The sequence below is a fragment of the Pithys albifrons genome, chromosome 2 (genome assembly GCF_047495875.1).
Source record: "Pithys albifrons albifrons isolate INPA30051 chromosome 2, PitAlb_v1, whole genome shotgun sequence".
Taxonomy (NCBI): Eukaryota; Metazoa; Chordata; class Aves; order Passeriformes; family Thamnophilidae; genus Pithys; species Pithys albifrons.
In genome coordinates, this window is record NC_092459.1 from 62,986,988 (window position 1) to 62,999,073 (window position 12,086).

A 12,086-nucleotide genomic window follows, 5' to 3' on the forward strand; every position below is an offset into this window, starting at 1 on the left:
ATATGGTCTCTGGTTGTTTTCTTACCCCTTATTTTGTGGGGGAAATACCTTATTTTATTTCTTGACAATACACGTATGCATGTGCCAATAAACCCTTAGTATTTCTGTTCAAGTAGCTGATTATCATGTGAAGTATGTATTTCCTCATTTCAAAATGATTAACTTTTCTTACACTCAGTGTGAACACAAGTGTTTTCTGCATTCCTGTCGTCTTCTTTGTAGGTAGCAGCAACCTGTGACAAAGGCAAAAGCTTTGAACACTTGAAAAATTAAAAATCCGCTTTGGAAAATACATTTATGTTTATTTGACTGCTGATTCCATATGTCAAGTTTTCTTTGTCACCTGTTATTTTTAAACAAGTTCTTGTGCTTCACATTTTTGTAAATTTAAGTATTTTGTTATTTTTAACTAGCTTTCAGAAAAGGTGGACTAATAGAAAAAACATTCAGTAATGTGTACTTGAGAAACCTACTGGTTTTCTGGGTTGTATTTTTTTTTCATCAGAACCATTAACTGGTATTTCCTTTCTCTAGCAGATATTTTTTTTCAGTTTAGTTCTGTCTACATTAAAAACTTACATTGTTTGGATTTTATGATTCTGTTGAAAGGTAGTACTTCCTGTTATTGAAGCAGTTGTACCTGTATAGCTGTCCTTGACAGCTGAGCTGTTCCCTCTGGAAGAACAATATATATACCTTGTGTCCACATCAGAGATTGCTATGGGCAGTTTTGGTTGAAGCAGTGGGAAAAACACCTTCTTTTTTTAGTACTCTTGTGATCTGGGTCATCTCTATTGGTACACTGAGTTTGAGCTTAGAGCAGCAGTTGTTCTTTAGCCTGTGTCTCTTATTTCTGTCAGAACTAGCACATCTTCAGTTTAATGTCACATAGAATCTGTTCTATGAATGCCAGTGTTGACTGTCAGACCTTTAAAAAATGAGTGATTGTCCATCATATTAGCAGACTCTTTAATAAGAGACTGAATATTTTCAAAAATCAGTTACTTAAAAATTTTTAGTCATTCAATACTAGTACTTGTACAAATTTATAAATTTTCACCGTGCTCTTCCACAGAAATTTTCCCTTTTTTTTGTTAATGTCTAGTTTGGAAGATGAACTGCTTTATTCGTTGCTGTGCAGAACTGGATTTTTAGCCCAGCTTCTAGTTTTTAATACAGAAGTCTGAATTCAGGACATTTCTGTATAATACAGTGTCTCTATAGTTGCATGACATAGATATACATGTAAATACCATAAAATGTATACATACAACTTCATTCTGTTTTGTGACACAGGGAAAGTGACTGTTCTGTCCAAGCTGATTTTAGAACTATAAAAATGTATACAAGCTTACATTTATGGAATAATTCAAGTGTAATTTTAGATGAACTGTGATACACAGTGTAAATACAGAGTTGTGCGGTCACTTAAGCTGAATGCAGACTTATTTCTACCTACCATTCCTTTAAATAGAGTAGAATTTTAGAATCTTAATATGTTGAAACATAATTCCTTGGCTTACATTTTAGAAAAGCCCTAGAGCAACAGAAGAAATATAGGGAATGAGTTTGATTTCTAATTATAATACCAATTTTCTCCAGCTGCCCTTCAGCCTGTATCTCAAATATTGTCTAATTTGTGTATTATGTCAGAATTGTCTTGTGGAAGGATCTGAAGACAGAAGTGCTAATTACTTTACAGATTACATGGAAGTTGCTTTAGATGAAGAAAGTGCCATGGGGAAAAAAAGTACCAAGTATTAATGTCATGTGAACTAATTGGAAATATGTAGATAACTAAGACTAAAAATCTGTAGGGCCTTGAAAGCTAAACCAAATCTTTATATATTTAATACTTCATTAGTCACTGCACAGCTGTGTTACCTGTCACAATAATCTGTTCCTGTATTGTGCCTGTTTCCTGATGTCTAGCCAGTTAACTTAGAAGTAATGTGTCCCAGAGGAATATGTGTACTCAAATGTATCTTTCTTTTCCATATAGGTGGATGTGGCTGTGGTGCATTTCACTCCATTGGTGCAACCAAAGATACAGCAGCCCTTTGAGCTAGTAGAAAAAGTGGTTCAAAGTGTCTTTCAGTTTAGAAGAAAATATTGCTGCCGTGGACTTCAGTAAGGCTTTTTAATGACAAATTTTCAGATAATGTTTTTGTAAATGCATCAGCTACTAAATCAGTTAGATATGCATTTGACTTTTATTCCTTCCATTTTATACTTGTTGTCATTAGATCTTTCCATTTCAGAAGGGTTTCTGAAGACAAAATTAGGAGATTTATTTCTGATGTAATTATGTAATAGTTACCTGACATTTTTGTTAGTGCAATTGAAGTTGTTAAAATCACTAGGATAAGTTGGCCATCTTTTCAATAGTTTGTCTGTCTCAGAAATGAAAATAGCCCAACCACAAAAACTAGAGCATGATTGAGTTAAAAAACAAAAGTATCAAAATTCAGAATCAAAGATGGCAGTGTGAGGAGGTTTTGATGAAAATTTGAAGAGAACATCATCTGTGGAAAAATTTATTTGGGGATAATGTCAAAAGCTCAGATCCTTGTTTCTGTGCTTGCTCTTTTATGGAGTTCTTATTGGCCCTTTAAAAATCCCCATGGCTTACTGAGGGAATTTACTAGGTTCTCTGATGTGAGAAACCTGCAGTCTCTTCACCAGAGATCCTGTTAAAACTGCAACATAGCAACATGTCGGACTTGTTATGGCCAAAACCCAGCATTCAACATTGTAGAATGTGTGACAGATGCTGTTAGGACTGGAAGCGTGGTCCTGCACCTCAGGCTAGCTGGATTTGCTGGGCACAGTTTTGGCCGTGATTCAGTCTAGAATTAGAGTGAGTATTTGGGCAGGCAGTCCCGTGGCGTAAAGGAGAGCACTCTGGACTCTCAATCCCAAGGACCTGAGTTCGAGTCTCAGTGGGACCGTCCCCTGGCAGTTCAATGCCTCTCTGCCATCCCATCCCGTCACATCTCGGATGCTCAGCAAGGTCAGCCCCGGTTAGTACCGGGTGCTGTGACAGTCCTGAGGACTTCACTGTCACTGTCCAAGCTCGCTCGGCCGTGGCAAATGGACCTGAGGACTTAAACGGTGGGGCCAGTTCTGCGCACGCTGTGCCTCACCTAAAACATCCACTGTGCAGGCTGGAAGGGCACACCCATGTGGGCAGAGCCCTTCCCAAATCTTCATTCGCGAAGTCTGGCCATACAGAGTGGGTATCACCTTACTGAACTACAAGCCTTACATGTCAGTGTTTTAAAGGTGAACAATTTTGCCTCTAGTTTTAGTTTGTTGTCGTTTTTTTCTTGAGGCTGTGGATGCCATTGATGTTGGAATGCAGACATTGGGTCTAAAATGAGTGCCAATTTGCCTGTGTTACAATTTGAGTATGCATTTGGAGGTGTTTAGAAAATGAAGTATCCAAACTTTAGATTTATTTGTATTTGATTTACAGGGTGGTGAGAGCTTGCGTTTTTTTTTAATTTTCTTTTTTATGCGAAAGAATGGTTTCACTGACAGTTATAAGCAGAAGGCATGTGCAATCAGCATATATCTATGTTAGGTACAATATCTTTGCCAAAGTTGAAAAAAAACCCCAGAAACTCAACTGTTGCATAATCTGAAATTGCAAATAACTGCTTCACATTCTTTTGAGGCAAGGAGGGGGAATCTGAACTTTTGGACGTCACGTATTCCCTAGCAGCTTATCATACTTTAGCCCTAGTATGCAGCTAAGAAACACAATCCTCTTATTCTTTAGCTGACCTGAAAAAAATAGCAAATTTTTTTGTATAATAAAGCTGTTAAGTTCATTATAAGGTTATCAAATATACTGTATAAAAATAAGGTATAGAATCAATTTACATTCAGTCAGTAAATTCTGGCTCCAGGTATGTCTTTTAACTCCTAAATCAAAGAATAGCCCGAGGGATATTGAAATAAGAATTGATCCATTTTAAATTTGCTGACCTGGATGCTGAATTAATGGGAACATTTTGACCAAGGCCTGCAGTAACACATACTTTAAACCACGTTTCCCAGAAGTTCCATCCTTCACTTACAGTTTTAAACCTCTTAACTCCGTGTTCTTTCTGGCCACTGGACAGACTCTCACTTACTTATTATACAAGATTAGTTTGTCTAACAAACCTGCAAAACACATCTGGCATGTGAGGCTCTTACTGTATTACATGCACATTTTTGGATATTATGTATGTATCACAGATACACTTTGAAAATTGAGACACACACATAAATCATGTGCAGATTTTATGCCTTCCTGACCCTTTGTAGACTAAGACCTACTGCTAATAAGAGCTAGTCCTTTTATTAGTTCACACTTTGTAGCATGCATTTTTTGTGTGACATTAAAAATTACTTGAACTTTGGGGAACTTGTGTTCTGGCCACAGAGTAAATGTACTGATATGCCTATCTGTGAAGAATGACAGAGCTGAATCCAAAATTTAGAATTCCTGCTACATTCACCAAGTTCTAAATATAAGAAATTGAATGGTAATTACATATGCTTTTCCTCCTTGACCTTTTTTTACCCCTGGCATTAGAATTATGATATTAATGACAAGTTATAACAAATACCTTTCCCATTGGAATGAAACAGTCTGAAAGAAAGTCATATAGTTTGGATCTGATCTGTTTTGCAGAGTTTAATCTGTTCTTGCTTTCTAAATATGAGACTAATTCTAAGAAGGTTCTGATATCCTTGCTCAAAGCTCTTTAATGTTAGCAAACATGAACATACATGCACGTGTTTAATATATTTATATATATGCTTTCCTATGGTGTCATAATTTGCCTTTGCAGAAAAAGGACCCTCATATGTTTCCATTTGTTTAGATAGAGTTATATTAAGAGTGCCACAGCTAAAATATCATAGTTAGTAGTAAACCTCTATTAAGTAAATTCTTTGTTACTCTTAAGGGAAACTTAATTTTCTGTCTGAAATGTTTGAATTTGATTTTTTTTTCTCCCTACACCTTCTAGGACCTTGTTTCCTGAAAGTGGACGTTTTCAAAGAACAGAAGAGCTGATGATGACAGCGAATGTTGATCCAACTTTACGTCCTTTTCAGCTCTCCATGTCACAGTTTAGAAATCTCTGCAATACATACAGGAAAATGTGTGATGAAGACCCAAGCCTTTTTGTGTTCAACTACAGAGAAGAACTAAAACAAAAGAAGAGGGCAAGGAAATTACGAAGAACTAGTCAGCCTGAACAGACTGAAGAGGAAGATCAGCTGTAATTTGCAGCAGACTGTTTTTTTAATTAGCTTTAACTCTTTGTTTCAGTAAAAGGAGGCTTATATATTCCTGTATTTGTGCAGATATGGAAGAACTACTTTTGAGAAGGTGGTGGAGAGAGAGGGCAGCTCTCTCTACTCCATTCAGCTGCAGACAAAAGGGAAAAGAAAGTCCAGGTTATTTTTACTTCAGGGGAATGGTGAGAACACATACCAGGAAACAATGTATGATGTGAAACAGGTAAATAAGTTGTGATACTTCTGGAATAACTGAGTTTTGTATGAATTAAAGTGCATTACTGAAATGTAAGAAAAACACATTTTGTAGTTCAGCTGTAAGACTGTTTGGGTTTTTCTGCTTTTTTTATCCTGGAACATTCTACTGTGCAGAGTAATTTAAAAAACAGAAGCCAAGGCTCTTATAAATACACTCAAGTGACTGGCTTATGGGAGAATAAAGTGCACCAATTGCCTCAAGGTCTGCTAATACTCGTCTCATTTATGCAGAAACAAAGAATTTGGGATTTAAAGCTCCAACTAGAGAAAAGCAGCACAATAAAAAGTGGAAAACATGGCTAAGTACAATACTTAATTGTCTTTTACTGTACAAGCTGGTAGAGAAAATAAAAAATACAGTCAAATAAAAGATTACAGGCCAAGCTTTGTTTTTGTATTTACACATATGTATAAAGTATAAACAGCATTGAAACATACAAAAATGAAACTTCTGCACTGTGGTGCACTAAAACACATTAAAATAACTTAATTCTGCTTTAAATAAAGCAAACATGAAAACCAAAGAAATAAAATGCCCAAGGTATTGAAAAATTAAATTTGCAATGCTACTTTCCAAGTTAAACCCCTCTGCCACTCACTAGCACCTTTTCCACATTACTGAAAATACTAATGAGGCCATCCCCAAGAACACTACATCATCTTAATAACTGCTTGAAAGGGATGAACTAATTTACAGACCTTGGCCAACTTAATCTATTTTTGATCCACAATAAATTAAAATAACTTAAGAATCCTTTACAGCTGTTTCTGTGGAAAAAATGTATTAGTGCACAAAATCAGATAGTAGTTTTCCTGCAGCTTCCATGAATTAACTAATTTTAAAGCAAAATAGTTGTTGAATTTTATATGGACTTCAAATTAATGTTCTTAATATAGTGCTAATTAGAAAGCTAGGATTTTCCATGCCTCTCCACAGCTTCATAAAAACAGTCCTCATTAACTACAGATGTTAAACTCTGGACACTAAATTCTCTCTCTAAAATAGAGTTCAGATCCAGGTTTGCAGTATCAGAGTGACTGTCAAGAGACTGGTGACGTTCTTGCATTGCCATTAAAGTTCCTCTGTTACGCTTTGTGCTGTTTACTTTTCTCTTCACTGGGCAGAAATGGCCACGCACAAGCTTTGGATGCTGTCCTATCTCAAAGCCATCTCCTTCCTCATTTTCAGCAGCCTGATTCTGTTCAGAGTCAGGACTGGGTTCCTCTGAAATCTTCAGACGCTGGAACTGTATTTCAATGTCTTTTGTAGGACTGCCCTTCTTTAGGCTCCGATAATCCTCCTCCTCCTCATCGTCACTGAGAATATCAGATTCTTTGACAAGAACATTAGAAAAGTCAGATGCACAGCTCTCTACATGTTTATTGGGAGATGAGTTTTTGGGCTCCTGTATGCTCTCAGAAGTGTGGCAGCTGCTGCTCTGAGTACTGCTGCTCAGGCTGCACTCATCAGAGTCCTGGAAGGTGCCTTTCCCTGGGTCTCCATTCCACTCACTACTGGATGAATTCTTCAGGACCTTCAGGGACCTCGTGGAAGCTGAAAAAATGCAGGTTTATATTTTTTCAGCAAAAGATCAGCTGATTATCCCTTCTTTCTCAACCCACTTACGATTACTGTGTAGTCTCTCATTTGATAATAATTCCAAGTCAGAAGTGTCAGCACTCCAATACTGACAGTGTGATTCCATGTCACAGTTTTCATTACACCTACCAGGGCTATGTGCTTGCCTTCATGTGTAATACGCATCAAATCCTCCAAAAATTGTAATCTTAAATTACACACTTCTTCAGGATAGAATGATTAGGCACCTCAAGCACTGGAGGGCCAGGATGCAGGCAGAACTGGAACTGTTCCAGATCTGTGACGTTAAGGGGATCTGATCAAAGGACTGATCAGAGAGAGAACTTGAAATACTAGTACCTACTCATTTAAATAAAATGTCTGAAGCCTGTACATAATTAGAATATCTGCTGGGATGCAGATTTAGTGCATTGAAAGAAACAAGACCCCTGCCTTTTGCCAGTTGTTTTAGCTATAAATGTTATTATGGCTGAGATACTAAAGGGAACCCAGAGGAAAGAACACTAATATCATGCCAAAGGGAGTCTGTTCCTCCCCGTCAAAATTAAGCTGAGCCTTACTAAGTCTTCCCTGAAGACAGCTAATGGCACATTGCAGTGTGGGGAAGGGAGACAGCAAACTTTCTTACCTCCTCTAGCCCTTGTCACGCACTGAGTGGTGGGGAAACTACTACCCACCCAGCCTAAATAATGAAATGGGATATGTGGGTCTGACACATCACACCTTACAGTCGTAAGAATTGTGAACCACCTGCCAGTATTGGAGTCCAGAGTATTTTTCACTTTGAGAAGGTGTTTCTTACCCAGTTTGGCTGTTGCAGGTACACGATTTTTGAGTGGGACAAGGCGATCTTTACTCATTTTCTCTAGCGGTAGCTCACATTTTATGTGACGTCTGAAATTCTCCCGCAAAATAGAACGAATCACCTTCACAATGTTAGTCTTGTTCTCAGAATCACTGCAAGTTTAAGAAAACAGAAATTAATTTTCCTCTCTGAAGTAGGACACTGGGATAAAACATCTTGACAGGTAAATTCTATATCAAGGGAATCACCTCTTTAATTGGTCTTTTCCAGAAAGTAATTTTTGATAACCAACTGAGAGTCTGATAAAATCAGTTATTTTTCCCATATCATACTGGAACCTGTGCTTATAGAGGTGGGCAGATTTCTGATGTTGGATCACTGCATCAAATTCACTCCCGTTTGAATTTGTTAACTTAGCAATTAAATGCTGGTGTAATGCCTGGCTTCAAAGAGTGAATGTTACATCAAAACTGATGCAAAGGTCACATGGGGAAAACCTTTTTTTAATTCTATTGATGTGACTTTTGAAACAATCTCCATGCAAAGCTTACCTGCTGCACAACTGAAAAATTGTTTCTGGCCTGCCTTCTAGTTCTGACTTCGTGTGAATCAGTTCCCAGATACAGCTGTTCTCTGTTCCTGTGCAGAGAAGGAAACGTTACTTGTGTATATACTTCACAAAACCTTTGGCATTAGAAAGACCACGACAGAGCTTCTCCACTCCTGAAGGCAGTGTTGACATAGCCATGTGTGGATCCACTCTGTCTTGGAGGGTTACATTCCTCAATTCTTCTTGCTTCTTCATGCCTTCCAGTCTTAAAAGGCCTTCACCAAGGTGTGCAAAGCATTAATTTGCTCTAAAGAACTTGCAACACTTTATAGAACATACGGAGTTGGATAGGACCATAAAGACCAACTTGAAAATAAGAACACAACCCTCTACTACCACAAATTACAACTTTCCCTGCTCAGAAAAACACAAGGATCAGCACATGCACAGCGTAAGGGTATGACTAGGATGTCAACTATGGTAAATCACCTTCCTGTTATTAGGGAATTCCATTCTGTCATTCCTTCACATCTTTCTGAACTCACAGAAGTCAACATACCAAATGAAGAAAGCCTGTAAATTTATCAAGCCTGTACCGCCTGAGTGTGGACACAACAGTGAATAGTATTTTCTCTACACCTCCCTGTTTGCAAAGGCTCCAGAAAGATGGAAGAAGCAGTAAAGAAGCATGATTAACAGAATCCCAGAAAAGCATTCAATACTGCAGTATTTAGAGCAAGAGAATTACCTGCTGTGTTCCCCAGTCGAACCTGAAGAGCAGATAAAGGAATCAGCCAACGAAATTTAAATGGATCCAAGTCCCCATAATTATGTGCAGCACGAACATTAGTAGGCTGCAAAAAGAAAAACAAGGTTATTTCTAAGAAGTAGAATAAAAAAAGTAGTGTTTTGTGATGCTCTTAAAAGACCTGCCTCAGAAGAGAAACTAAATTCATTAGATTTTTCTTCAGTATCTTAAAATGTGCTTGTAAATGTAGTTGAAATGGTGATAGACATAACCTTTGGAATTTGTAATTGCTTCGACTTTTAAAAGCCATTTGATTTTAATGGATAAAAATAATACCTTGCATATAAGTACTACTAGGCAACAAGTTTCCCATGAAAGAACATGCAGTCTGTTGATTAGCAGAATACATTGATCACATTGCTGCTGCTGCTACTTTCAGAGCCCCTCCATCTGTTAAAATACGCATGGTGCAGTACCACCACTGATACTTGGGATATACAACTTGCTACCTGACGTCAGCATTCCAGGTTTGTAAGCAGAGGCAGAGAAGGTTATGTTTCTAATGCCCCTTTTCCTTTCCTTCCAGGGTGATCAGGGGTCTATAGAACAGAGGTCTTTCACCCATACACTGTGTTAAGGGAGACCATTGTACATGTCATCTGGAAAAATTAATTATTTCTACATGGCAATGCTTCATATTCCACCTGACAAAACTAACACAGGGCTCACACAGAGAAGATGCTGCTGTGTCCTGAAGAACAAAAATTGCTACACAGATCCTGAGCACTTGTTTTAACAGGGATAGCCAGAAGTCCAGCCTAGTGAGAGAAGATGGCATTTCACCCAAGTCACTTCCCCTTCAACACTCGTATGGTCCATCTCGTACTACAGTAGTATCATAAATATGCACCCACCTCTGATACCAGACTTACCATTTTCCTTTTCAGTTTGTAGTTCTCTTTATATACCAGTATTACAGCCCTCTTAAAAACTAAAAAGAGAAAGGAAAAAAAGGAAAATATTACAGGTGTAATATTGAATGAAAATACTATTTTGGAGAAGCTGATTATTGTAGTCATGGGAATGTGAGGGATGAGACAAGCAAACATTGGAAAGCACTTGCCTTGTATTAAGACAATTGTTTTTTCATCCTACAGTTTCACACAATGGCAGTATTTTTCCTCAGATTTTGTTCCAAACATTTAGGATGAAGCAATTCTGTACATTTATTCTGAAACTACCCAAAAACTATCCCCTTTAAGTGTTCACATAAACAAATACAGTAGATGTAGGCTACTCAGAAAGTTTTCTTTCCGTAATCAGTAGACATTTTCAAGTGGAATGAAGAGCCAGAGAGTGCTGTGAATAAGAACACTAAGTCTGTTCCTCCTGCAGACATCTCAGTTCCCACTTTTCTTTCTGTAGGAATTCTCTGGCTTCCACATCTGACGGGAGTGGCTCAGTAACTTTATCTAATCTTTCAGCCTCCAAGGAGACAGGAACATATTTACTCTCATCTGTATGGTGGAACAGAAACATGGGGACATTGAAGTTGCAGGTGAGCTGTGGATGGCTCCTCAGAGCAGTGCTGGATCCCAGATTAGACTCTAGGGCAGAATTAGCTCTATCGCTGCTCATGCATGTTTCCTTCCAGAGGAGAGACGGGCAATAGTATGAACTTGAGTCTTGTCTGTACATGAAGCCAGGATGCAGCCATAGCGAGCATAGTGTTAACCCCAGAGCCTGGCAGCTTTCTTCAATTCTACACATTGTGTGCCCTTTATAAGCTGTCTACAGTGGGTTTGAAGTGAGACTAGAATTCCGTTTCTCAAGTGGCAGACAACTAGTCCAAGTTAAGCATCAGGCCAGAGTCCTTTCATTCATACATCTCATCACTGAGAAGCTCATCCAAGGAGCCTGGTAGGTAGTTTCTGTTTGTTCTGTCCTCTAATCTGTCACACTTCCCAGAGAAAGGGAGAAAGATAAAGTTGTTTGAAAAAAAGAAACTTGTCTGTCATAAGCTTAGAGTTCTTCTATAGGTGTTCATCTAGTGAAATATTAAAATAATGCACAAGTGCCTAGGTTGTTTCCCTAGATTTAATTACTTAGGTAACAATTAAATGATTAATTGTGTATCTATTCTGTAAATAACACTTTAGTTTCTATGCTCTCATTTTCACATTACCTTTAAGGTTAAAATAATCTGGATGGGGATGTCAATGCAGTAACTGTAAAGCAGAGGTTAGCTGGAATTCACAATAGTAGAATAAATCATGATTGAAAGCCTCATTTAACAGATTGTTCTAAAGATAATATGGCCTCTTAAAAATCTCTGATTTCTGTAGTTTAAATATAGGCAAGACAGCAGCTGTGCGTGGCTCACAGAGCAAACTGTACCAGCAAGCAAACAAATACAAACTTTCCTCATGTTAGGAAATACAGCTATGTATTTTTTCAGATATAAGTCCACCCTAGATATCACATGGCTACAGGGAACAGGATTTGAGTCTTTTATCCTGTGAGAAGATATAATGTGGTAATCTTTAGATTTGAAAGAGCAGAGTTATTAAGCAAGACACTTACCAAACACTGTAAGTTCAAGGTCTTTCCTTGCTTTGCCAAGCGATGGGAAAGGATTCAACCAGGAAACTGTAGAATGCATCAGAAGTTCTCCCATTGAAAGCTCTGTCACCTGTATTAAATTATAGCAGTAGATTATAAATAAACAGTATAAATATATTACATCAGTGCTGCAACCCACATATGTAGAACATTAATGAGTATACATCAATAACTTTAAGGATCTGTTTGCTGTATTTATGTG

At 37.8% G+C, this 12,086-nt stretch overlaps 2 protein-coding genes across 15 annotated transcripts in view; one reads left to right on the plus strand and one right to left on the minus strand.

Moving 5' to 3' along the window:
- TFB1M (transcription factor B1, mitochondrial) overlaps nt 1–6,660 on the plus strand; it is a 26,672-nt gene extending 20,012 nt beyond the window's left edge. For all 4 annotated transcript variants that reach the window (XM_071549277.1, XM_071549276.1, XM_071549280.1 and 1 more), the window contains 2 exons: nt 2,003–2,130; nt 5,028–6,660. In XM_071549277.1, the coding sequence (XP_071405378.1) occupies nt 2,003–2,130; nt 5,028–5,286 (387 nt within the window). In that variant the 3' untranslated portion in view covers nt 5,287–6,660. The remainder of the gene's footprint in view (nt 1–2,002; nt 2,131–5,027) is intronic.
- TIAM2 (TIAM Rac1 associated GEF 2) overlaps nt 5,762–12,086 on the minus strand; it is a 165,112-nt gene continuing 158,787 nt past the window's right edge. For all 11 annotated transcript variants that reach the window (XM_071549264.1, XM_071549265.1, XM_071549260.1 and 8 more), the window contains 6 exons: nt 11,846–11,954; nt 10,195–10,253; nt 9,263–9,368; nt 8,516–8,603; nt 7,962–8,116; nt 5,762–7,114 (listed from right to left, as the gene is read on the minus strand). In XM_071549264.1, coding sequence (XP_071405365.1) covers nt 6,471–7,114; nt 7,962–8,116; nt 8,516–8,603; nt 9,263–9,368; nt 10,195–10,253; nt 11,846–11,954 — 1,161 coding nt within the window. In that variant the 3' untranslated portion in view covers nt 5,762–6,470. The remainder of the gene's footprint in view (nt 7,115–7,961; nt 8,117–8,515; nt 8,604–9,262; nt 9,369–10,194; nt 10,254–11,845; nt 11,955–12,086) is intronic.